The following is a 27,417-nucleotide window of genomic DNA, read 5'->3' as shown; positions in this document are numbered from 1 at the left end:
ACACAGACACACAGACACACAGACACACAGACACACAGACACACAGACACACAGACACACAGACACACAGACACACAGACACACAGACACACAGACACACAGACACACAGACACACAGACACACAGACACACAGACACACAGACACACAGACACACAGACACACAGACACACAGACACACAGACACACAGACACACAGACACACAGACACACAGACACACAGACACACAGACACACAGACACACAGACACACAGACACACAGACACACAGACACACAGACACACAGACACACAGACACACAGACACACAGACACACAGACACACAGACACACAGACACACAGACACACAGACACACAGACACACAGACACACAGACACACACAGACACACACAGACACACACAGACACACACAGACACACACAGACACACACAGACACACACAGACACACACAGACACACACAGACACACACAGACACACACAGACACACACAGACACACACAGACACACACAGACACACACAGACACACACAGACACACACAGACACACACAGACACACACAGACACACACAGACACACACAGACACACACAGACACACACAGACACACACAGACACACACAGACACACACAGACACACACAGACACACACAGACACACACAGACACACACAGACACACACAGACACACACAGACACACACAGACACACACAGACACACACAGACACACACAGACACACACAGACACACACAGACACACACAGACACACACAGACACACACAGACACACACAGACACACACAGACACACACAGACACACACAGACACACACAGACACACACAGACACACACAGACACACACAGACACACACAGACACACACAGACACACACAGACACACACAGACACACACAGACACACACAGACACACACAGACACACACAGACACACACAGACACACACAGACACACACAGACACACACAGACACACACAGACACACACAGACACACACAGACACACACAGACACACACAGACACACACAGACACACACAGACACACACAGACACACACAGACACACACAGACACACACAGACACACACAGACACACACAGACAGACACAGACAGACACAGACAGACACAGACAGACACAGACAGACACAGACAGACACAGACAGACACAGACAGACACAGACAGACACAGACAGACACAGACAGACACAGACAGACACAGACAGACACAGACAGACACAGACAGACACAGACAGACACAGACAGACACAGACAGACACAGACAGACACAGACAGACACAGACAGACACAGACAGACACAGACAGACACAGACAGACACAGACAGACACAGACAGACACAGACAGACACAGACAGACACAGACAGACACAGACAGACACAGACAGACACAGACAGACACAGACAGACACAGACAGACACAGACAGACACAGACAGACACAGACACACACAGACACACACAGACACACACAGACACACACAGACACACACAGACACACACAGACACACACAGACACACACAGACACACACAGACACACACAGACACACACAGACACACACAGACACACAGACACACAGACACACAGACACACACACACACACACACACACACACACACACACACACACACACACACACACACACACACACACACACACACACACACACACACACACAGACACACAGACACACACACATACATACATACATACATACATACATACATACATACATACAAACTTATTAAAAAAAAACCTTAAAAATATATAATTTGTAGATTAATTTCGTTTCTATGAGCATGCCTCTATATTGTATGGTATGTTAAAGAGTATCTACTGAGTTACTTGTTGGTACTTCTTAAAGATACTTTATAATTTTGTTACCATACCATTCATAGACATTAGCGCTGTATGCAATTTTAAACATTTCTTACATAACCAATGCATCATCAACCTTGGGAACTGAGATGTTGGGTTCCCTGTGCCTGTAGTCACTCTGACATTCAATGGCACCTTCCTAAGAGACAATCTTGGGAAGTGGTGTTTATATATATATATATATTATATAAATGGACTCTCAGAAATTGAGATTAAGTCAGATGACTCAAAACTATCTTTCTACAATCAACAGTAAATGATTAATAAATGAATTCTTACAGTGCATTAGTGCTTTCAGACTCACTGATGATCTGTTCGAGTACATCAACTGTTGCCACGGCAATGTTCTTAGATCCCTGAATTTTTCTGTAAAAAAGAACAGGTTATGTAACTTAAAAATTACACAAATAGAGCTCAGGTAATGATGTTGTCTTGATAGTTTTCACTTGTGACGGCCTTCAAAGGAGGACAGTCAACTACCCACGAGCTAATATAGTGCTTGAGTGTGTAGAATACCACAAGTGCAGTCTATATTTCATCACTTCTGTAACCCTTCACTTCTGTATCCCTTCTGTATCAACAACATCACTTCTGTATCCCATAGGCCAGCAATATGACCCGAACAGATGGTTCAAGTGCAAAACTAATGGCTTTACATGTTTACCAAGCTTTGGGAGTGTTTATACATCCCTCATCCCAGTTAGGCTGCTACTAAAAATTTCTTAATAGAAAAACTCAATAAGAATTTAACATTAAAAATAAACCATTGTATTCACGAGACTGTCATCGCTATAACTGTGCCAAAATACAATCTATTATAGACAGAAGCAGCCAATGGCTTGTTTATTAGTGAGTTGCAATATTATGTTAAGTTTTTAATTTAAAATATCAAGTTAAAAATAATTTCTGTAATTATTCTTATAAAAGCAACAAGTACAATCGGATTATAAGTTAAAATTGAATCCACTTACCCATTTCTTACATCAGAGACGAATTTTACAATAATGTCTGAAGTTTTCTCATCTAAATCCTTTAAATTACCTTCAGAAGGTGCCATTGTTTATTTTATAAATGTTATATTACAATTTACGAATAATAGCTAAGAATTGTTACAGTTCTAACCTCTAGTGCTCATGTTATGACGTTTCGTCAGCTACCTGACATGTTGTCGTTTACACTTTGCGTTACGATAATAAATTATAATAATATGCTTTTCTATAATGTTAGTTTATAAACTCGTCGTTTTAATCAAAATATAATTTTCTATTGTGTATTGAGATTTGTTTATATTTAACTTAAATTTTATTTTTAATGAATTTAAGTCTAAAAGAAGAAGTTATGTATACATTACATTTTAATTTACAGTAATTTATGGTGAAAAAAATCCCCTATATCTTTAAGAATCTGTCCTTGGGTATAATTTAAAACAAATTATTAGAAAAATAAAAAAATAATGCGAAAACGAAATAGTGTATTTTTATCAAAACATTAACAAAACAAAAACGATCTACACTGAGTAGAAAATGTAAATTAGTAATAAATCAGTCAATCAAAATATCATACTTTACGAACAAACATGATTGCTACAAGAGCAAATATTATAAACGGCGGGTACGCCTACAAAAAAGGTTTTCCAAAGATCTTTCCAAGTCGGTTCATCATCTGAGAATGATGTTTGGAGTGCTGCCTGGCGCTTTCCATCTTTACTTCCGCTTGACGAGGTCGAGTACGAAACCAAACGTTTTCTGTATCTTTTAATTATCCTCGCCCGAGGACTCAGGACTCTCTTTAATGATTTCGGTGTAGATGTTACCGTACAATACATATTGAAATCAGAGGGAGAAGAATCGGCTATTTCCATTTCACTGCCCGAAGCTATTGCGTGTGCAATGTCGACTCCAAAACTCTCGTCAATGTCTTTATCGTTACTTTCCCATATGGGCAGTTCATGATGCGATAAAGAATATTCAGAACATATTGTTTGACGCCGTCTTATAATTTCTGGTGTACACTGATCATTTATATTTTGTCTCGGACTGATAATCTCTGGACTTGCTTCTGTAACATTTTATATAACATCATTAGTCGTTTTATAATATTATATCGTTTTAACTATTGTGTTCAAATTTAAAATAATATAATTTGTTTTCTAGTTTTACTAATTTTACTTTTTCAACCTTGTAATAATAAATATATAAGTATAAGTTTATTAGAATTATTTCATCAAATATATATCAACCACAGAAGGGAATTAAAGCGCAGCACAATGGCTTTATGTGTTTTCCGAGACACTGGAGTGTTAACACTACGACATCCAGGCTGCGAATTGAGAATTTCTCGATTTAATTCGGTATTATTATAAAATATCGACCTGTAGTTATTGCAAGTTCCTTCATCACTTCTTGTCCAGCTTCCGTTTCATTTGCTTCTGTGTCGTAACTTTGTTGGCTTGTCGTTGTAGAGGATACATCCGTTTGTTTTGTCAAGTAACTTCGGCTGCTGGCATCCCATTCCTTGCTTGAATACCTTTCATGCAACGATCGTTTCGACATTTTGACAACGACTGTATGGACATCAGCTTTTGTTATTATTTCTTCATGTCCGATACTCTCTTCTGATTCAGTACTCTCCGTGTAAGAGCTTGTCGATCTAGCCACCTCTTGATTGGTTTCATCGCTGGTTGTTTGAGAATATTCCCCTTCACCCAGTTTAGCTTCTCCAATTGATTTATCGAGCACTAAAGTTCTGCTTTCGCTATCAAAAGTACCTTGTTGCCTTAGATTATCGTCTCCGCTTTCAAAACCTATACTACCATAACTGCTTGTATCGTAGTCGATGTTTAGGAAGTCTTTTTTATAAAGCCTTCTCATTTCTTTCGCTAATTTGTGATAGAATTCTTCAGTTTCATCGTGTATACATTTTCGAGGCTCTTTTTCTATTATAAGATCTGGCAAGGGACTCTCTGGTCTATAAATCTCATCGCTTTGCGATGGTAATGTTGGCTCTTGGCTTTCATTTATAGGGGACAGTGCTAAAATTAAAAGAAAAAAAGCTGATTATGTCTAAATTTTGTACTGGGTATATTATACTACAGCTTACTAGGTAAATCCTCAAATAAACTTCGTATCAAGTAAGTTTTTCGCCTCTCCCATTCTTCTTTCGAACTTTGCCACATTTTGGATACTGTACTTGTTTTTCTTTACTATATATAAACAAACTTTTTTACAACACATTGTGTAATATTAAAGTTACATTGAAGGTAGTTTTTATTTGTGTATGACACAATATATTATTAAATAAAATAAAATTTGATTTCGTATAAATGGTTACTTTAAGTATGTATATATGTATATACATAGGGCCAAATAAAATAATAATTTTAAATATTTTTCTGATTACAGTGTAGGTCATAAGATAGAATTATATCATTAATGTAACTGTCATTCATAATCTGTTTTGCAAGTGCAAGTATCCAAACAAAATCATCTGTAAGCTGTCATTTCTAAATGACGATCATTTAAAATCAATATATCCAAAATATGTGAAATTTTCTCCCATTTCTAATTTTAAAGACAATTCTAATAGTTTCTATTTATTTGAAACACACAAGTGTTAGACTATCTTCCATTTTAATGTTGGCTTCATTGAGTTTTTCAAAGATAAAATGAATTTGTCTAACCGCAATGAATTTGTAACGCTTGAGCGATTGTTTGATGCGGAAATGCAAGTGAATTGAGTGAAATTGTGTTAAAGTATTACAATGGATCTGTCGCCAGACGAGGAACACTTCCAAGGACGGCTCCTACATCAGGTAGGCACTTGTTTTCGCGACTAGAGATAAAAATTTTCATCGCGATAGAATGTCGTAATTATAACATATTTACGTGTGAGGCCGTGTAGGTTTTGCAATAACACGGAATAGTTAACAAATTGCTTGATTACATATTATTTATAAATATTCTATTTGACTATAGTCATAGTCTAATTAGAATTTTGTAGGTGTCTTATATTTTGTATCCATAGGTAAGTTATTTTGTTATTATTTTATGGTATGGATTAACGTAATATCCTTCTTATCATTTGATATACATAGATCTTTAATACATTTCAAATTTTATTCCTTCATCATTTTTTTCTTAAAACATGTTTAGACCCATTTGTGACTTTTATGTTTTTTCTGATTAATTGAACTAAATAATCATATACTTGATAGCACATATTGAAATGGAAAATAGTTACTGAACAAATCATGACTGTGTAGAATAGCAGCAATTCCTTATTGTATCACAATTCCAATCCTCTGGGCAATAACTCAATTTGTATTTAATTGAGGCTTTAAGGTTAATAATATTTAATAATGATTATATTAGCGGGGCTCTGTAGCTGAGTTGAATTTTACCTTCCTGTTTCATACAGTGTAATACTCTGACTGACACTTCCTTTTATGTATGTGATAGTTCCAGTTTTTGTCTATATTATGTGACATAGAAAATCAATAAAGGGACCTACTACAAAAATAACAATTTATGTCAGACTCGTACCTCTTAAGACTCCACCGAGCCATGCTTATCTCTAGCTATGTAAACTTGATTGTAAAAGGACTACTGAATCATTTTATAAGATTGAATAAAACTTATGATGTTTTATATCTTTGTTATTTTGCAATTATGGATAGTTTTTATAAAACTCTTTCAAATTCTTCTTTTAATTTCTTGAACAGAACTGGATGGTATGGGTTTGAATCTTAATAAATTACTATTAGTATTCCGTTTAGGAAAACTACCTCCAGTGAGAAGAAACAGCTAGAAGTTCAGAATCATGTGTTGGAACTCGATCCTAAATCCAGGCTTTTTTTTTTTCTAGAAGTATTCTATTAATGAATTATAAGATTTATTGATTAATTGTCATTATAAACTTTTTGAATTTTTGAAATGGTAAATTGGTTATATTTTCCAGTATCTTATTATATATGCGTATAACATTGCCCAAAAATCTTCTCTGTACCATATGCAGGCGGGAAGCTTGTGTTGTGGTAGTTTATTTTGTCATTGCCCTCCTCAAGGCGGCGCTATGGGACAACCTGGAGCTGCTGGAGGAGCTGCTGGCGGGCGGCGCGGAGGTGGACGCGCGTGACGCCCACATGCGCAGCGCGCTGCACGCGGCCGCGCTCGCCGAGCGGAGCCGCTGCCTGCCCGCGCTGTGTGCGGCCGGTGCTGACGTCGACGCCCGCTCCGACCACGAGACGGGGGGCATGGTTCGTGATCTAAATTAGAAATGAGACTTCCTCATTGTTTAGGGTCAACCTACAAGTTGCTAGAACTTCCAAAAAAACTTATTTTTTCGAATTTATTAATGATTGTGGCACATGTAGTCCATCTAAACCTGGAGAGATTTTATAAATCGATCCATTTTCAGCGTCGTATGCGAGACTCCATACTATTTTATAAAAATATATCCTCAAATTATGATAGAAAAATAGAGTTACAAAATCAAATGATTCTTTATTCAAGTAGGCTCATAAAAGCATGTTGAATCTAAAGCTGCCACAGGAAGACCCGGAAGTAATCTCAGTAGTTACTCTACCACCGCTTTAATTACAGAGGACGTCAGTAAAGTACAAATAAAGTTTTATATTTAATATAATCTTGTATTGAGTGATATGCCTTATTAATCGCTGTATTTTTGACATGAGCTTTAATTTTTTTTAATAGGACAAGTAAAAAAGTACGTTATTGTTATGTCTGCACTAGTGGTGTCGCAAGATAAACTTTACTATGATTAAATGATGATAAAAACTACGTTATGTCGACTCGACTGGAGCTCTTATATTGACAGTGTAATGATTGTTCCAGACAGCGCTTCACACGGCCGCCGAGCGCGGACACGTCGAAAACGTCAAAGCGCTGCTGACCGCTGGCGCTGATCTCAGCGGGGTGACAGCCAGCGGGGAGACGGCGCTCGCACTCGCCGAGAGGGGGAGACATCGACACGCCGCGATGGCGCTGAGAGAGGCGAAGGGTGAGTAAACGTTAGCTTGCCTCAGGAGCCACCGGACCCAAGGACGGTCGTGGCTCCGATCAATCGAGCTCCTGCGTCAGCCTCACCTGGAGGCTGAGTAAGGCTATTGAATATTAACGTGAGTTAAATGGTCTAAGCTACTGTTTACAAGCTTCCAGTTTATTCATAGAACGCGCTTGAAGTACGATCCCGAGCTCTTGCGGCAACTGACGGCAGGGACGAATAGAAGAGTTCGTTCCCAGTTCGATGTCGACCCCGTAACGGGAATCGTTACGGGGTCGTTGACTCAGTTGATCGCCGAGTGACTTGGTCTCTTGTCCTCAACTATGCTTTGGATCGTTGTGCTCGAGCGTAGGAACGGCCACCGCTCATCCCGTCGCTGTTTCGATGCGGGTTAGCCCTGTCTGTCTACAGCCTTCGGATGTGGGACATTCGTATCCGTAGCGTAACGGACGTAACGAACTTTTTTTTCTATATTCCATTTAAAGTTTATTTAAAAAAATACGAATGTAGCCCATTACTTAAGACGATTCAAATGAGCGCAAACAGTCAGTCAGTCAGTCAACTTTGTCAGAAGACAAACAAGAAGTCAGGATACTAAATTTTGAATCGAACAGACTAGTGGAAGTCTCTTGGCTTGAGCACCTCAGTATCTCCCTCCCCCGAATCCACCTCTGCGGCAACCACTCGTGACTCATTTCCTACTGATCTACTTGTGGCTTATGTTAGTGAACAAAAAGGTGCGATCTATCCACGGCGTCGACACACCCGCTGCGCGCGTGGCGTTTCAAGGACGCTCTACACCTTTCCAATTCCTGAGTCCGATTACGTCGCCGTATTTTTAAAATATACTATCTGTATATAATCTTATGCGTGCCTTTCATAAAAATGTAAAAACGGAAATACTTTTTAAATTGTCGATACGGCCTAGTGTTGTACGTAGACTCGATTACCTTCAAGCGCTGAGCTTTCATGTGCTTTATGGAAACATCGAAAAGAAAGCTGTAGGTTGCTTTAAATAATAAGCTATTCACTGGGGGTTGTTATAGATGATACGAACCCTCAGTGAATAGCTTTAAGTTAAACTATGTTTTACCATAAAAAAAAAGTTGGGTCTATAATTAATTTTAATAAAATGTGGTTTAATATTTATCTTAAGAAATACTTCCGACACCTCAAAGAACTGTCGACGCGATAGTTACCTCTTTAGTTTACCTGCACTCACTGGTTGCGTCGGCCAATACTTAGACAGGATCAAAGTAGGCAACGCTCCCTTAGCAGGGACGAGACTATACAAACTCGACACTTCACACCGGCGACGCCCGCGGGCTGTACTTATAGCTTGAAATTACTGCACGCGCTCCGCATAGCGCCTCCATTTCCACAACGTCCTGAGCCAGATGCGAGAACGCAAAGGAGACATCTTTAGTCGTTCGTTACCCCCTTTTCTCTGTTGAAGACAAAAAAATAATTTAAATTATTTTTTAATGCAACTTTACTTTACTTTTCCAAGTATGTAACATCCCGTTAAGTTGACAGGTGGGTCACGCGGTGAGGGTTGACAGTTTTATCTAATAATGGGCTTATGAACGGAGCGCCTTCAAGGTCGAGAGTGTTACGAACTCGTAGAACTAAGTAGGACAATCTCGTACATGCTTTAATATTTTCACGCGCAATTATTTTAAACATCGAAATGTCGACTGTCGCGTAATGTATGCAAGCCCTGAGATGAAATGTAGCATCAATAGAAAATCTTACTATTCCAGCCAAAAATCAACATTCATTGTCAAACCTCTCACTTTCAAACCTCAAAAGACATTTTATTCTGTAGGGTCTTATAAGCACTTTTAAATCATGTTATAGTATTTAATTAAATGTGAAACGACCACCGACTCGTAAGCGTGACGTACACATAACAATAGCCAAGACTCTGTAGTTAATATTTCCACCAATTTACAAAATATCATTAGGAAGTCAATTCGACCGGAGAGAGATTAACCGCCGGCGCCGGTGGCTTTACATGCATTCAATCACGGGAGTTTACTTCGATGCACTTTTGTTTTTTTTTTCACGTCAGTAACTTTGAAAAATCTAATTAATATACGTCAAAAACCAACCACGAGAACGGTCACCTCACCAGACCAGCGTATTTATTGCTATAAGCAAGTCACCAAACCACCGAAGCAGTCTTATATAAATATATAATTTAAATAATTCTGTCATATACTCGGTCGTTAATCACCGGCTCACGCTGGACCACCAGTGACAACGCGTGCTCGATGCGGAGCGGTCGTGTTACCGTCTCCGAACAATAAACGCAATACGACACAACAATAACATACAATGAACAAAACCTCTATTAAAATGTTTCGTGTAGAGTGTCGTGTAGCTATTAGTGTTTGTGCAAAAACGAAAGAGTTCCTGAACGTATCCGTAACGGTTAAAAATATTGTGTAAACATTTGTTAATAATAATAATATGCGAATAACAAAACCGTAAGTTAAATCATTCAGAATAATTTACTCTCCGTGAGAAGATGTTTATTTTAATATGGGGTTTATTAATGGACTCTCATACATACAATATACGGACTTCAAAATACATTTAAAGTATAAATTATTCAAAGAATCTTGTTTTAATAAATAATTAATGTGTCAAACACGTGGTTCCGTCTGTATCCAGGTAGTTTTGTGGATTCGTTAGCGGTAACTAAAGTTTAAGCAGTGGTTAAGAACCAGTCGCACTCCTGTTGATTCCGTATATATTTTTCGTTGAGTGATATTTTTATAGTCCGCATATGTGACACCTGATGCTAAGTGGTCACCACCGTCCTTAGACATTAGTGCTGTAAGAAATATTAAAAGCATGCCTCACAGCGCCAATAAGCCTTGGGAGCTAAGGTGTTATGTCCCTTGTCAGGTACAAGTTCCACTAGCTCATTCACCCTTCAAACCGGAACACAATAATACTAAGTATTGCTGTCTAGCTGTAGAATATCTGAAGAGGGGGTGGTACATAGCCAGACGGGTTACCGCAAAACCCTACCACCAATTAAATGGCATACTGTGAGAAAGGTCAAAATAATTTAGAATTCGTTCAATTTCGCTTATCATTTGTGATTATCACTCGAATTGGGTTCAATTTCCCTGACACCGACTTCCGTAATCATTTCGAGAACCAGCAATAACAGAGTATTCGGTGATCGTACAGAAACAAACGCGTAAATAACTTTCGTAGTCGGTTCAGTAGTACTCGAATACGTAATGGACACTGTCTCCATGACTTGGTCACAAGTGTAGTGGCTATTTCATAAAGTTGTGTTTATAATTCATCTCGTGCTCGGCGGTGAAGGAGAACATCGTGAGAAAACCTGCATGTGTCTAATTTCTGAAACGAAATTCTGCCACATGTTCCACCACTCTCTCACACATTCCACCAACCCGCATTGGAGCAGCGTGGTGGAATGTGCTACAAACCTTCTCCTCAAAGGAAGAGGCCTTAGCCCAGCACCCAGCAGTGGGAAATTTACAGGCTGTTAACGTAATGTGAAATGTGAATAAAGAATGGTCAGCAACACCGTCATCATCACTTGACAGTAATTCTTGACAATAACTCTATTGCTAACCGCGTAATGGTTCCGAGTACGGTTCATACACCGCTGCAGGAATAAACACATGTAACGATGTTAACTGAAACCCCACAAAGAGCCGACCGATTGAGTTCCGCAGTGCGATTCTGTAAGAACTATCTTCGTACCTCACTCGTGAAACGTTTACGATCGACGTGCGGCGATGCGCCATTTTGATATTACATCCTATCCATTTAGTACTTATTACAGTAAATGTTGCATATCTTTCTTTATGATATATGTAGGTACGGACGAGCAAATTGGCCACCTGATGGTAAGTGGTCAAATCTTGCAAGCAGGTTTAAGACTGCTTCGTCTTCGCATGTTGGTTCTGATTGTACACACTGCATTGACTCCAGGAACTCCTCAATCGTCAACGGCATCGAAACAATCTGTTATTCATTAATATGTACTAGTTTAGTAGTAGTTCAGTTGTCTTAAATATGGGATGATTATCACCAATGACAGAATTGCTATTGTAGTTCGACCAATCAGTGAGAGTCAATGAAACGACCAAAGGCTAATTACGAGACTCGTTACGGGTAATTTAGAATGCGCCAAGTGAACATCCGAGAAAGAGCCGAGACGGCCCGGTGGTTAGAACGCGTACATCTCAAAACCGATGATTGCGGGTTCAAGAACCACTGAATTACAACACCCGAGAAGAACCGACGAAAGAAACTCAGAGATTTCAGACAAAAAATATAAAATTAAAAAACTGTTGTGCCACATCCGCGCGATCGTCTCGTCGTAATCACTGAACTGACTTTTTTCCCCTTTCCATACATACAAGCCAATGATGGTAGCACATTATAACCAGTGAACGTTCCAGGCGCTTGTAACGATACGATTCAGAAGTTAGGATAACAGAACAGTATTAAAGATCCATCTTTGGTAACCTATGTGTTGGTCCATACTATAATCTATCTCTGTGACAGATTCTATCAGGTCCGTCCGTTCTGCCGTGCTGAAGCACCCAAGCTTTCGTATTTATAATATTACTAACTGAACCTGCGGCTTTAACCGCGCGACATTTATAAAACACAAACTTCCAACCCCCGTTTAACCCCTTAGGTATAGAGTTTCGTAAAATTCTTAGCGGATGTCTACACCCTGTAAGGAGCCTTCCTGCCAAATTTAAAGTTTGTTGATGTTATGGTTTCTGAGATTTCGTGATTAATCAGTGAGTTGTATTTCTCTTTTATATACTGTATAAATTAAGATTCATTTAATTGGTAACGAAAATCCTTTGTTTGAACGGCAGGAACCGCTAACCGTGTCCACAGGAAACGACTCCACCTCGTGTAGATCCTATGTAACGCGACCTCCATCGTGTTGCGTACTTTCATTATTACACGACTCACACTGTAGTAAATCATTTTATTCGTATCATTAAGAAGCCAGTTTTGCGTGTGTTTTCCCGACACTTAAAAACTACTGATCCCATTGATATTAAACTTTCTTTCATTCTAAGAAAAGTCTTTTCTATAGTTTATAATAGTTGTCGAGCGCCGCTTCGCTCGCGTCTTAGGAGTTGGTCTTCAGATGTTTGGGGGAAAAAGTAGCCTATGTCCTTCCATGGGGTTTCAAGGGTGCTTTGTACCGAGTTTAATTAAATTCGGTTCAGTGAAAAAGGAAGAGGCAGATAGACCTAACCCAGGCAGGTAGACTGTTCCCAATATGTCTACAAAAATTTGGGCAGCATCTTATTAGAGAACCCACAATAAACATTACTACGTTAATATAAAATGGAAAAGAAATATAAAAAACTTCTTCTTCTTCTTCTTCCTAGTCGTTTCCTCATTACTGAAGGTCGTGACCACCATGCGTGTGGCTCTCCTGTACACTTCGCACCACCTTCCTCCAGGCATGCCTATTCTGTGCCATTCGTAGGCAAGCCTGGGCACTGGATCCTGTAGAAGCCTTTACTGTGTCTATCCACCGGGACGGCGCTCTTCCTCTACTTCTCTTCCCCTCCACGTGGCCAACCATTATAAGTTTTTCCAGGCTGTCCTCCTGCCTAGCCACATGGCCAAAGAAACAAAGTACGCGTTGAGTAGTAATGGAGGAGAGACGTGTCTCAATGGTTATCTGGTTTAGGATTGATTATAAAAAACTAACGACCGCCATAAACAACTTGACACAAAATATTCGTCCTTATTAAAATGAAGTCAAAAATCTAAATCAAAATATACTTTATTCAAATAGGCTTTTACAGACGCTTTTGAATCGTCATTTAACAAACTATTTAAAGTAAAGCTACCACCGGTTCGGAATGTAGACTCTACCGATAAGAACCGGCAAGAAACTCAGCAGTTACTCTTTTTCAACATCTAAAAATACTGTCATGTTAATATATGTATGTCATGTCTCCCGCCTGGAAGTCAACAAGCGTTAACTCCACGCTTTTTATCACCAATATACTCTTGTATCGAATAATACGCCTTCTTTACCGATGTGTTTTTTACAATTGACTTGAATCTATGAAACGGCAAAGTTAAAAATGTCTGCGGAATTTTATTATGTAGTTATTCTCGTCCAATATTTGAAATACAAAGTTATGTCAGATACCTACAAATATATTATATATAATCCTGCTTGAAAGTCAACGAGTATTAGTTAGTGCCGAGCTATTTTTATCATCTATAAAATCATGTATGCTATAAATAATATGCTGTATTAATTCATGTTTTTTAACAAAAAAAATATCTGTGGAATTTTATTATAGAAACGAATACCTAGCTCCAAGAAACATTATTGACTGCGGAGTCGGAATAAATTATTATTTTTGAAAGGTGACACCTTTATTAATATATGCATTTAAACTTTGCAATCGGATGTAGTTTTAGAATTATTACGAAATATTCAAAAACCTACAGGCACAAGGCATTTAAAATCTTAATTCCCAATATTGGTGGTTGGTTATGAGAATGGTTAATATTTCTTACGGTACCAGTGGCCACTTACCATCCGGTGGCTCATTTGCCAGTCCGCCTTTCAATGACATAGTCTACACGGCGTGTTGTATATTTTATTGTGCTCGTTGCCAATGGAAAAACTATCGATCCCAAATAGTGCAAGCAGTGATCAGGCGACCTGACCTCCCTTCCAACAAAATGTAATGGTATCATCTATTCCAATCGCAGAAGGAATAAAGATAAACAAACTTTAGATTAACGCATCCATTACGATCCACTTTAATTTTTCTGACAAAATTCCGATAACAGTTTCGTCGACGTTCAAAACGCCAATTTTTGCCATCAAATCCATAGTGAATATCAATGACATGACATGAATGACATCGCCTCAATTCGATATCAAATGTTGTTTATTTGACTTTTGTTGGAATAGACTACACACTTGACCATCATAAGCAAGGCGGCCCTGGTGCCAAGTTATGGCACCTAGATTTCGCACTACGCACTGGTTTTTTTTTATGTCATAGGTGGCAAACGAGCAGGATGCTCACCTGATGGAAAGTGACTACCACCGCCCATGGACATTTGCAACACCCAGGAGGCTCGCAGGTGCGTTGCCAAACTTTAAGAAATAAGTACGCTCTTTTCTTGAAGGTTCCTAAGTCGTATCGGTTCGGAAAAACCGCCAGCGAAAGCTGGTTCCGCAGATTAAGGTTAAGACAGAACTAAATGTATATAATCTGTCTCTATAAATGAAGGGAGCAATGCAAAGCCTTTTGAGATACAGTCGGTAGTCTCTGCCATCGAATAAACAATCGGACCAGATTCATAATTCCGCGTTGATATCTCAAACGGGCGATCAGATATGAAAAGCGAAAGCTGTTTTAGACATGTTCTAGTAATTACGTCGTCAGCGTATTGATTTATAAACACTTCATATTTTTTCTCCTTCACACGTCCTTTGCAGTTAAAGCCGATATACGTTTGTATTAATACTCGTATCCATGTATAACTGCTATGCAATATCAGTAAACGTGTGAGATATTTGACTTTTGTTGGGCTAAGGTCTACTCTCCCTTTGAGGAGGCTCGGATGTAATTCCACCACGCTGCTCTAGTGCGGATCGGTCGACACACGTGTGACAGAAGTTCATTGAAATTAGACGTGGAGATCACACGATATTTTCCTTCACCGAACGCGACATGAATTATAAACACACCACATGAAAATTTAAGCACATTTTATTGGTGCTTGTCAGGGTGAATCCGCAATCATAGGCTAAGGCGTACGTGTTCTGACCACTGGGTCAACTCAGCAACATTCTATTGTAAATGTTTGAGAGGCCAAGGACTCTCGGAGAGGAGGTTTGTACCACATTGCTCTACCACGTGACCGGGCAAGAGATCCTCCCTCACAGTATATAGTTCTTAAACAAAAAACATCTCAATTCCGACAAGTGCTAAGTTTGATTTTAATAATAAAATCAGTCGACTGAAAAAGAGTTTTCAGTTAATTTGAAAAATATTTAGTAACTTTACGTAACTCAAAAACTCGTATACACCCGCGGGGCGCACTTTACGTTTGAACTGTCAGTTTGTGCGTATGCGAAGACGTCTCAAGGTGAGGGTGAGGTAACCGTCACGCCGTGCCCCATGTGTCGGTCCCGGCTCGGTAAAGCCGTACGCGTGTCGCGTGTCGGTAATCGGATTTGTGCGTAACGGTTTTATATGAAATTACACGAAATCTATGTTTAACGAAACACTATCAACCAAAGATAATTGGAAAGAGCCTATAGTCATAAAAACTGATTCAATTTGCCTGAACGTACGCTTCAGAGAAATATGTGTGTCGTGGGTCACCCAGTTGCAAGGAAGTGGCCTTCGCGATCTTATTCTGTGAATTAAATACATTAACAAGCGAGAGAAGGAGAGGGAACCGCTGGTTTTAGTGGGTATCCCGGAGTACCGAGGCGCACTCGGCGGCCAGGGCACCGGAGAGTCGCACAAACCTCCCTACTTCTATGTGGGAGCAACGCCTTCACATTTACACTTAAGGGCTTAAGGGCCGACAGGTGGGCGCGACTCCCACGCAGGTTTTAAGAAATCTGCTTGATTACTGACTAATCTGTCACACTGCTCTAATTTTTACTTAGTGGTAGGGCTTTGTGCTAGCCTGTCTGGGTAGGTACCAGCCACTCATCAGATATTCTACCGCCAAACAGCAGTGCTGTTGTGTGCCGGTTTGGGTGAATGAGGCAGTGTAACTACAGGCACGAAGGCCATAACATCTTAGTTCCCAAGGTTGGTGGCGCATTGGTGCTGTAAGAAATGTACCACTTCTTACACCATCAATGCGCCGGCCGTATAGTTATGGATAGGTCCCGTGATTTGAGTTGTGACACCCCTTGTGACTGTATTTAAACAAGCTTAACTCACCATTCAAACTAGAACTTTATATAATATTGTATGCGATGCGTGACCTTCGAGTGACAATTAATTACTCAGATTAAAACCAAAGACTAGCCAGGTGCCGAACGTCGCCGGGAACCGACGAACATTACCGAAGGAGTAAAGAAATATGCCGGTCGTTATAACCGGACAGAATTTATTAAAAATGGGTCATAATACACTATAAGTGAAGGCATTATATCCTAATTACTATTACTATTAGCAGCCTGTAAATTTCCCACTGCTGGGCTAAGGCCTCCTCTCCTCTGAAATTAGACCCATGCAAGTTTCCTCACGATGTTTTCCTTCACCGCCGAGCACGAGATGAATTATAAACACAAATTAAGCACATGAAAATTAAGTCGTGCCTGCTTGGGTTTGAACCCGAAATCAGCGGTTAAGATGCACGCTGTCTAACCACTGGGCCATCTCAGCTCAGAAAACCAAACTTCATGGTGTAATTACGTCATTATAAACGGTTGGTCAATATAGGCGGATTCTACAGTAGTTGCTATTGTTTAAGGAACTAGGTACTGATTAGTTATTTACTATTAAAATCCGATCGGGTCATTGCTTAGTAAAGAAAACCTGCCGTATTCTGTTCGCCATTTCTTCTCAAGTGGTTCTTCTTATCGGCGGTAGATTTTTCACAGTAAGTAAGTAACGCTTCGGCGTTGTATGAATATTTTGACTTTGAAGTATTTCTAGGCATTCTCTGTTCACGAGGAGTTGTCGCGCGGATATAAATAGTTTTGTATAATTTATGCAATTTAGTAAGAATCTTCGAGACCTTGGAGTGCCGGTTAGCGTCGCCAGTACCTTGAACTTGACTCGAAGTGTAAGTCTGTATGCACACTGTGGACTAAATATATACCGTCGGTATATTCACAAATGAATTAAAACAATTGAACAATGGGTACTACGATCGTACAGTGTGATACATTATTTGCAATGCATACAATATCTAAATCGACGCGGTAAAAAACGCTGCGTATTCATTTAAGTCGCATGTCGATGTCGTATAGACTTACAAGAACGACTTTAACGGGTCGTTAGTCGTAACCCAAAAACGACCGGCTGTTAATGTCTTATAAAGATTATACTCTGCAGGATCCATGTCCTCATGAAACGATCCACCGCCGACCATTTATACTTCGAATTTCTGTGTCTTAATTAAATAATTGTCAATATAATGTTCCGATATAAGTTCGATTTACAAACTACGTTAAATCGATATTATATTTAAATATCAGCTCTCTATCCACACACACTTTACAATTGGCACTCAAGATGATAGATGCATAAATACACAGATAATATATAATCAAATACTAATTATTGGGTCATTACAGCTCTGTGTACACTACTGTCTGTCTGTCTCAATATGTGTATAGCGTGCACTCGGCTTTATACCGGTTTGACGTTTTGTTTACGACGTGTCGTTATCAGTAGTCCTAACTTGAATGTCCCCTCGTCCCGTGCGACAACTGTAGTCTGCTTTTTTATTTTTATGTGTTTAAAGTATCCTCGAGTTAAATCAAGTAACAGTCTCTTCTATACATGGACAATAGGGTACTTTACGTAGTGAAAAATGAATTATGGAATATGATAAAAATAAAAATGTATGCAGAAATATACTTAAATATTCTGATTTTGAGCACATTATTGTTTTATTATGTTAAAAGTAAAGGTCATCATTTTTTATCTGTTAGTCACGTGACCTAAAACACGAACGGCCATTGTGTGACGTCACATAGGCAAAAACCGTCATTTCAATATCACCTGGCACTTTGATAAAGAACTTTTCTGGAGTTTTAATGCGAGTACTTGTACACTAGACACCACCGATAGTGATTGTAGTTCATTATTTTCCTAAATATCACCAAATATTTATAACTATTGACGTCGAATGAGTGCCGGTCGTATATACGTATATACGCAACTGTAGAGTTTCACCCAAAATTACTGACAGCGTTTTGGCGGAAATAAAAAAAAGGTTGAAAGTTTAAAATTATTTTATGGCAGAAAAGCGTGTTTATTTTGCCGAAATATATTTTTTGTGGTTTTTTATTAGGAAAATCAACATTTTGAAGATTATGTCTCTTGTTCCTGTTACACTAGCTCACTGACTGTTCAAAACGAAACACGGCAATACTAAGTCTGCTGCTTGTTGGTAGAATATTTAATGTGTGGTAACTTAGTAACACAGACAGGTTTGCCCAAAGCCCTACCATCTAGTATTAATGAATGAATTAATTCTTGTTCGTCGGTAATCTCCGATTTCGGGACAGTAAACTGGCAACACTTCATCACATAAATCGTAATTACACTCATGGTGCAAATTAGTCGGTTCTTTCCGGGTGGATATCGAATAGGACGCCGGTTCGAAGGACGCGGCACTTTCACAAAGTTTAACTTAAGTCCAATATGGACGTAGCGTTTTTGTTGTATGTTCTTAAGTTGAGAATTTAATTAATCACCGAAACTCGTTTAACGAGATTTACTAATTATAAAAATGATTTTTGAAAAAATCTCTCGGTACAGGTTTTCTCTTTGGACGTTGAACGCAGACGCGTTGCGATTGTTATCTTTGGTGAGACTAGTCATCGAAGCGTACATTACAGTAGAATAGGAGCCGAGGTAGCCTAGTGGTTAGAACTTGTGCAAAACCGATGATTGCAGGTTCAAATCCAGGCAAGTACTACTGAATCTTCATGTGCTTAATTTGTGTTTATAATTCATCTCGCGCTCAGAGGTGAACAAAAAACGGTTGTGAAGAACCTCTGTGTGGTGGATGAGAGCATTGGAGCAGCATGGTGGAAGAAGCTTCCTTCTGTTCGAAAGGGACGTCTTCGCTCAGCTGTGCGACGTTGATAGAATATTACTTTACCTACATTATTTTTCAGATTTCTATGCACGTATATATAATTTTCCAAGAAAATATATTTCTTTTTCAACGTCTGTTCTGCTCACCATACCAAACCGGTTGATATTGACAGCTACGACGTCACAGTGGCGAAAATACAAGGAAATGTACACTTCAACGATGTCGACGAGGCGTTGGACCGTGACGTTTCGTCGCTGTCACCCCCCGAGCCATTTACTCGTGAAATAACCATTTGAAAGTTTGATTTGAACTCCAACGATGGCGAATCTCTTCCACCGGAAGAGATTTTATTTATTTATTTATTTATTTAATATTTGGGAAACAAACAGATATAAAATATAATCTGATTACATAATACAATTTAAATATCACATTATCCAGCGAAGTTTCCACCGATTGATAAAACATAAAATGCACTCAAATATTTTAAAACAATAAGATAAAAGATATTGGACAAAATTAAAAGTATATAATTAAGTTAATTTAAGATTGTTACAAATATTATCTTTAAATTTAATCAAAGACAAATGAAATATATCAATGTTCCCAAAATGCTTATTATATTCGCGACAAGCTCTGATTAGAAAACAGTTAGCATTATGTGATGAATGACAAGTGGGAGTATAAAAACATAACGGTTGACGAGCGTTGGATCGTGGGCAGTTCAGAGACAACTTGCTAAGTAGAAAAGGGGAGTCAACAATATTATTAATAATTTTATATAAGAAAACTTGGTCTCTCATAGATCGGCGTTTTGAGAGAGCTAATAAATGTTCAAGGGTAGAATCGCTAGATTTAAAAGACAAATATTTTAAAAATTTGTTTTGGATCTTCTCAATTTCATTAATATGAATATTGTACTGAGGATTCCATACCGTAGATGCATACTCGAGTATAGAACGGACGTACGCGTTATAAAGCAGGTTAATAGTAGAAGTATTTTTAAATTCAGATCCTGTTCTCATGATGAAACCTAGCAAGCGATAGGCTTTTGTTGAAATACTTCTAATATGAGAACCAAAAGAGAGCTTGCTATCCAGTGTCACGCCTAAGTCTCTCACCTCGTTCTTCCTTGATATGTCGTTATTATTGACAGTATATTTATAAAGCAAAGTTTTACGCTTACGAGAAAAAGAAATTATAGCACATTTGTTTATGTTAAGATGAAGAGAATTTAATTTGCAGTATGTCTCTAACCTGTTTAAGTCAGATTGTAGAGCATGACAATCATCTAAAGATTTAATAGATTTGAAAATTTTTGTGTCATCAGCATATAAAAGAAAATCTGAAGACACAAAAACATTATTTATGTCATTTATAAATATATTGAAAAGTAAAGGACCGAGGTGAGAGCCCTGAGGAACACCTGAACTTATCGGTATAAAAGATGACAAATAGCCTTTAATAGAGACAGCCTGAGTACGGTTGCGAAGATATGAATCCAACCATCTGAGCAGGTCGCCGTGTATACCGAAACTTTCAAGTTTGTAAATAAGTATATTATGAGACACTTTATCAAAGGCTTTACAGTAATCGGTATACACGACATCCACCTGATGTCCTTGATCCATGGAATTAGAAACCTGATGCAAAAATTCGCATAAGTTTGTTTCAGTCGACCTTTTATTGATGAAACCATGTTGCTCATTTATTAAGTGAGGACGTATAATGGGGAATATTGTGTCGTAAATTATTTTTTCAAACAACTTCGCGATGCAGCAAAGTTTGGATATGGGCCTATAATTTTTTATATCATGTTTGCTACCGGATTTTAAAATAGGTACAATGTAAGATTTTTTCCATAAAGTTGGTAAACATCCGGTGTGGAGAGACATGTTAAATAATAAAAATATTGGTAACGCTAATGCATTGCGAAATTGTTTAAGAAAACAGGGAGGTAAAGCATCGGGGCCGGTACCTTTGCATGTATCGAGGTTTCTAAGATAATTCTTGACAATTGGAATTGAGAGTTCAATAGAGTGTAGATCCACGAAAAATCGACTCTTCGGTGGCAATGAAAATGAACCTCCTTCCGGTTCAAACACAGATTGAAAATAACTATTAAACATGTTGCTAATCTCCTCGCCATCAGATGACGCTGTGTCCCCAAGAGCCATAATGTTTGGTAAATCGTTAGGACCTTCCTTTTTTGATTTTAAGAAAGACCAGAAATATTTGCTGTTACGCTTAATTTCGCATTCTGCGCGATCAATGTAAGCATTATAACAGTCGATTTCAACTATTCTCTGTCTATCCCTCAGAAGCAAAAATGTGTCGTAATCCTGAAGCCTAGAGTAAGTTTTCCATTTTCTATGATATTTTAATTTTTCATTGATTATTTTTATTAAAGGCTTAGTGTACCAGACCGGATATTTATGTGAGACATTGACTATTCTGGATGGTATATGTTGATCGATAATACTATAAACGATATTATAAAAAGTAGCCGTAGCAGATTCAATATCAAGATTTGAAAAACGAAATTCCCAATCAATTTCATTAAGAGACTTGTTAATTGCCTCATCATTGGCTTTATGAAAAAGACGGATTGAATGGGGAGAGTGACGCATTAATTCGGCATGTACTTGCAATGAAGATATTTCTAGAGCCGGGTGGTATTTGTCTTCATCGAGTAGGGGAAACGGACATTTAGAGACATTACAGGTTCGATTACAAAAAACTAAGTCTAATAAACGATCAGTACAGTTCCAAATAACATTATACTGCTTTAGATTGGAAAAAGACAGAAAATTGTGTAATATAGTTACTAATGAGTCTCCAAGAGAGTCGGACAACTCCATATAATCTTCGACCTGTATCCATTGCCCATTGCTTACATTAAAATCGCCCAGGATTAAATAAATATCGTTAGGTTTATCAAAAAGTAATTTAGAGATTAAATCAAAAAAGTAATTTTCGGACTCTATTTGCTGCGGGCAGTGAGGAAAGTAACAACAGTAAATGCTTAGCAAGCGTGATTGTTTAAGACGAATAGTAACAACTATGGCTTCAGCTGCAAATTGATCAAAAATTACCCTTTCAAAACTGTGTACTTCAAACTCACGACGTAATGCAACTAGCACTCCGCCGCCCATTTTATCACCACGACCCTCATAGTTGCGGTCGCATCGATATACAATATAACGATAGTCAAAAAGTTCAGAACTAAGCACCGAATCCAATAGCCAGGTTTCACTTAAACAGATAATGTCAAAATCGTTAAGAAGCAAGCTTTTATAGAATAAGTTAGTTTTGGTGCGCAACCCACGAACATTTTGATAATAAATTTTTAAATTATTATGATCCAACACGGTGACCGAGGATTATAAGCATAATTAATAAACACAAATTAAAAATAATAAAAATGTTCATACACTTGTCAAGCAAATAAAGTTTGGCAATCATTAGTTTGTTATAAAGTCGCAGTAATAAAGCATTTAAGGAAATTGTATTTAAATAAAATATATTAATTAAGATTGAACATAGAAAAAAGAAACAGCTATTTATGTATGCAATAAGTAAAACAAAAAATGACAATTGAAACATAATAACGCCTATTTGATTTTTTTTAAATCATTGACATTCGCAATATGAATAACAGGGCTGGTGTCACCTTTTCTAACCATAATTGAGCAATTTTTGACCCAAACATATTTATATTTTTGCTCTTTAGATAAAGTTTTAGCCCGCTGTAAGAGCATTTTATTAAATTTAGTTAAATGGTCATTAAAATAAATACGAGAGTCATTTTTTGCAAAGCCCAGATCACTACACATTAACTTCAACTTTTTCAGGCAAGCCAAAAAATCGTCTTTTCTATAGCGCGCTTGCAAACGGATAACAATGGGTTTGGGTTTATTGACTTGACTATTAGATGCGACACGTGTAACAAAATCAATATCCGAGGGCTTCAAGTCGAAACCAGCCTTAACAGCAATTTCCTCTGTGAGGCGAAGAAGGTTCTCGCCCTTCTTTTCTGGAATACAACAGATTTCGATGTTAGAGCGTCTCGCCCACTGATCCTTTGTATTTATATCCATTTCTATTTTTTCGGATACAGACTTTAAGTGTTCAACGCTGGTAACTAAAGCATCAAAAGCCTTGAACTTTGTCTCCATTTGAAATATTTTATCATTAATTTTATTGTGTTCGTCGTTGATAAAACCCATAGCTATTTTGATATCCTGTATTTCTTGTCTCAGTGAGGTAATTTCATTAGAGATGCTGCTCAAATCCAGTTTCATTGCACTAAATTCTGATTTAATAATATTCTGTATATCCCGAGATAGGGACTGCCCGATCTGGTCTTGATTCGGCCGAACACGCAGGGTTATATTGTCGTCGGCCGAATCCTCTTTACTATCGCTGACGTCAAGAGCATTGCCACGAACAGGTGTATTATCTTTATTACGATGGTTCGGAACGCGGCATTTTTGTGAGCAATCGGGGCAAATCCACGATGATTTAAGATCGGATGATAATTTTTTGTTCTCTTTTTGAGGAAAAATACAGCGATAGTGAAAAGAAATCTGACAGAGCTTACAGTTCAGTATGCTGGCTTGATCTGCTTTAGTAGATGTACAACACCCAAATTTATTCATAGTTAATGCTTTATTTATTAGGCGAAAGATAAAAGTAATATGAAATATTATTTTCTTTATAATATAAAAAAAAAAAAAAAAGGAAAAATAATCCTTTTTTTTCGGGAAGCGATCTCGTGCCCGCCTCGTCTCAACTATTCAAAGCACCCATGTGTAATGAAGAGCCAAGCGTGTATGTATCACATATGGTAAAAATATCCCTCAGTAGAGTATGGAGTGTTTTAGAATATTGCAAAGCAGGTAAAGTGAATAAAGTAATATTACAAGCACCGACAACTTGGGATTATATTATTAAATGTTCACCAGAAATACTATGATTCACTTTTTACACTTAAAAACGTTCAAACTCCTCACTGTAATAAGTACTAATTTAAGATGATACACGCACAGACACTTAAGTATTTAATTGAAGATTACTGTCATTAACACTTTTTCTTTGAGTGCACAAAGTTTTCAATTTTCCTCGAAAAAAGAGATCCACTTAAAGAGAGGACGAGATAACGTTTCTTGATAAACTTTGAACTATCACGAATTGAATTAGGATAAACAATTATAGCAAACAAACGAAAAATTAAATATAAACAAATTAAATTGACGGAGTTGATGATTACGAGTGCAGTAGCGACCTCTGTACTGATTGTTGCCGAAATATCGCGACGATTGTATCCTCGAGGCGATTCCCAGCGCAATGTTTTTTAGCGTGACACTCGTATGTTAAATAACATTTCCGGTTGCATTGAACTTGTATAATTATATATGAAATCCGTGTCTCGATTGATGAAAGTAAATCTTAATAAGGTAATTTTTATATATTTTTACGAACATACAACTATACTTATATATCAATATTATAAATGCGAAAGTAACTCTGTCTGTCTGCCTGTCGCTCTTCCTCGGCCGAGTCACTGGACCGAATTTGACGAAATTCGATATGAAGGAAGCTTGAACTTCAAGGATGGACATTGGCTACTTTCGAAAGTTTGACGATTCACCCCTAAAACGAGGGAAACCCCCACCACCACAAATATGTCCTGAGAAGCGATAGTCAATATTTAAATGTCTTCAAACTACTCAGCGGTACTTTAAGGCTCAGGCTGATGTTACGGCTGCATCGCCCCCAGGGCAGAGTGCCGTAGGACATTACGCTGTAGAGGTCATACACATCGGTCAACAATCTAATTTTCATATCGCGAATTCTGCAGAGCTTAGTTAGTAGTAGCTTGAATATTTCTCTCAAAAAGTCCGAAGTTGGTATTGCTTGCAATCGTGCCTCGAAGAGCACGTAAAGCCAGTGGTCTTTACCGTCTTTGTAATGAGTGTGAGGGAGGTTATTGTTTTGAGGGACACACTTATGTTCTATAGAATGCCCTCATAATGGTCTCGTATCTCTTAAGAATGATCGCCGTGTCTGGAATCGCTCAGGAGAATATCAATGTTTAACGATTGACAATTTAATTACTAATGATACAATGTCATTTTCGATGTATCGCTGTCAGCTCTTTAAAAATATAGAACAATGAATATATATGTATTATTGTATAAATTACATGTTATATCATATTTTGCGACGCTGCTTTAAGTACACATCGCTTGGAGATTGTCTACGCGGATATTCCATGGTCACTTGAGAAGATTCGCTGTTCACGCTCCTCCCGATTTATAAGCATACATTTCCGAGTTCCGCAGTGAGTTTCGAGTGAGTTCAATAGCTCAGCAGCTTTTAATCACTAATGACTATCGAGGGCGCGTGCCGTCGCGATCGTGTTACGCGAAGCGATCTCACCTGTAACATTGGAATACGTATTCGATTTTGTGGTTGAGTTGCTAGATCGTCTTTTATAAAATCTTTGTATCGCGGAAATCGAGACGATGCAGATTCATTTGATATTAGACTCGCTCTCCGTCTTAATCGAAATCAAAATATACTTTATTCGAGTAGGCTTTTACAAGCACTTTTAAATCGTCATTTTACAGAACTATATTAAGTAAAGCTACCACCGCGCCGGTTCGGAATTTAGATCCAGCCGATAAGAACCGGTAAGAAACTCATTAGTTACTCTTTTCCAACATTTAAAATGCTAAGTTATGTTAGTTAGTACAATAGGCTATTTGACAATGCAAAAAATAAAGTGTCAATAATTGTAATCAGTATGAGCTTAAAAATGGTTATTTATTAACGAAAGTTGAAAATAATAAGGAATTTATTCAAAAATCCATAAATCAAAATGCATTATTTAAAAAGTTTGTTACGTGAGACAAAACGATCCTGATTGGTCGGGCTTATAATGACGCCACTTGCTTGTTGACCTCGTTTGCGACTGTATGTGGATTATATGTGCCACAGATTACAATACAGGTAAGTGACGTCACCGACCCCATTGCAGCGACATATTTTTAATTTGATATTTTTCAGCAAATATATACTAGAATTAAGAAAAACAACTTTTACTGGTTCCTTAACCTCTACTAAATAAAATAAAATGGATTTTAAAAACCAGTCAAATAGCGGATTATATGTAATATATACTGCCTGAAAGTTAACTACTTGTTTTTTTGACATATATGATCTTGTGTTTTGTTATAAAATGATTTGAATTTATGAATCGGCAAGGTAAAAAATATCGGCGGAATTTTCGTTCGTATTCGGTTCAGACTCGGTGCTCATCACTGAGCCACATTTGATTACGGTATAATTACCAGACGAGGTCGCATTAACGGATAGAAAAAGTAAAATCCGGTGCGACCTTTTAACGTTTTTATAAAGCGCGTTAACAAAAAGTACACGATGCCTTAAAAGATTCACCGACGTTCTGAATAATCGTGTTTTGTGTTTCGTTATAAGATCTGTAGGCAGTTATAGCCAACGCAGTAGAAACAAGTTTTGCGTTGCGTCGGCTGGGAGTGACGCGAATTAGTCGCTCGAAATTATATCACCGCGTTAACGTTTGGACATGTGCCTTCATTAGGAGCCGAGATGGCCCAGTGGTTAGAACGCGTGCATCTTAACCG

At 38.1% G+C, this 27,417-nt stretch overlaps 3 protein-coding genes across 4 annotated transcripts in view; 1 reads left to right on the top strand and 2 right to left on the bottom strand.

The window, feature by feature from the left end:
- Positions 1 to 3,074, bottom strand: part of LOC113393738 (uncharacterized) — a 67,311-nt gene extending 64,237 nt beyond the window's left edge. The window contains exons 1-2 of the mRNA XM_064219892.1: positions 2,881 to 3,074; positions 2,189 to 2,275 (exon numbers count right to left, since the gene is read on the bottom strand). Coding sequence (XP_064075962.1) covers positions 2,189 to 2,275; positions 2,881 to 2,966 — 173 coding nt within the window. The 5' untranslated portion in view covers positions 2,967 to 3,074. The remainder of the gene's footprint in view (positions 1 to 2,188; positions 2,276 to 2,880) is intronic.
- Positions 3,075 to 3,377: 303 nt separating this feature from the next.
- Positions 3,378 to 5,729, bottom strand: LOC135194358 (uncharacterized). Of its 2 annotated transcripts, none has more exons than XM_064219740.1 (3): positions 5,589 to 5,729; positions 4,281 to 4,940; positions 3,378 to 3,967 (listed from the first exon to the last, which is right to left on the bottom strand). In XM_064219740.1, the coding sequence occupies exons 2-3, from the start codon at positions 4,777 to 4,779 to the stop codon at positions 3,474 to 3,476; spliced, it is 993 nt and encodes a 330-aa protein (XP_064075810.1). In that variant the 5' UTR covers positions 4,780 to 4,940; positions 5,589 to 5,729; the 3' UTR covers positions 3,378 to 3,473. The 2 variants fall into 2 exon arrangements, with proteins under 2 accessions (XP_064075810.1, XP_064075809.1); XM_064219739.1 differs by lacking the exon at positions 5,589 to 5,729 and adding an exon at positions 5,009 to 5,133.
- Positions 5,592 to 27,417, top strand: part of LOC113403635 (leucine-rich repeat serine/threonine-protein kinase 1) — a 49,947-nt gene continuing 28,121 nt past the window's right edge. The window contains exons 1-3 of the mRNA XM_064219643.1: positions 5,592 to 5,720; positions 6,972 to 7,163; positions 7,762 to 7,927. Of these exons, the coding sequence (XP_064075713.1) occupies positions 5,670 to 5,720; positions 6,972 to 7,163; positions 7,762 to 7,927 (409 nt within the window). The 5' untranslated portion in view covers positions 5,592 to 5,669. The remainder of the gene's footprint in view (positions 5,721 to 6,971; positions 7,164 to 7,761; positions 7,928 to 27,417) is intronic.

Source organism: Vanessa tameamea, chromosome 29, assembly GCF_037043105.1.
Source record: "Vanessa tameamea isolate UH-Manoa-2023 chromosome 29, ilVanTame1 primary haplotype, whole genome shotgun sequence".
NCBI classification, from domain to species: Eukaryota; Metazoa; Arthropoda; class Insecta; order Lepidoptera; family Nymphalidae; genus Vanessa; species Vanessa tameamea.
The sequence above is the reverse complement of the archived record's forward strand: the minus strand, read 5'-3'. Positions and strand labels throughout refer to the sequence as shown.

Coding starts and splice junctions, on each gene's coding strand:
- LOC135194358 (XM_064219739.1), bottom strand. CDS start 5,084: ATGTGGCAAAGTTCGAAAGAAGAATGGGAGAGGCGAAAAACTTACTTG. Junction 4,941..5,008: donor TTTATTTGAGGATTTACCTA/GTAAGCTGTAGT, acceptor TTTTAATTTTAG/CACTGTCCCCTATAAATGAA. Junction 3,968..4,280: donor GGAACTTGCAATAACTACAG/GTCGATATTTTA, acceptor AAAATGTTACAG/AAGCAAGTCCAGAGATTATC.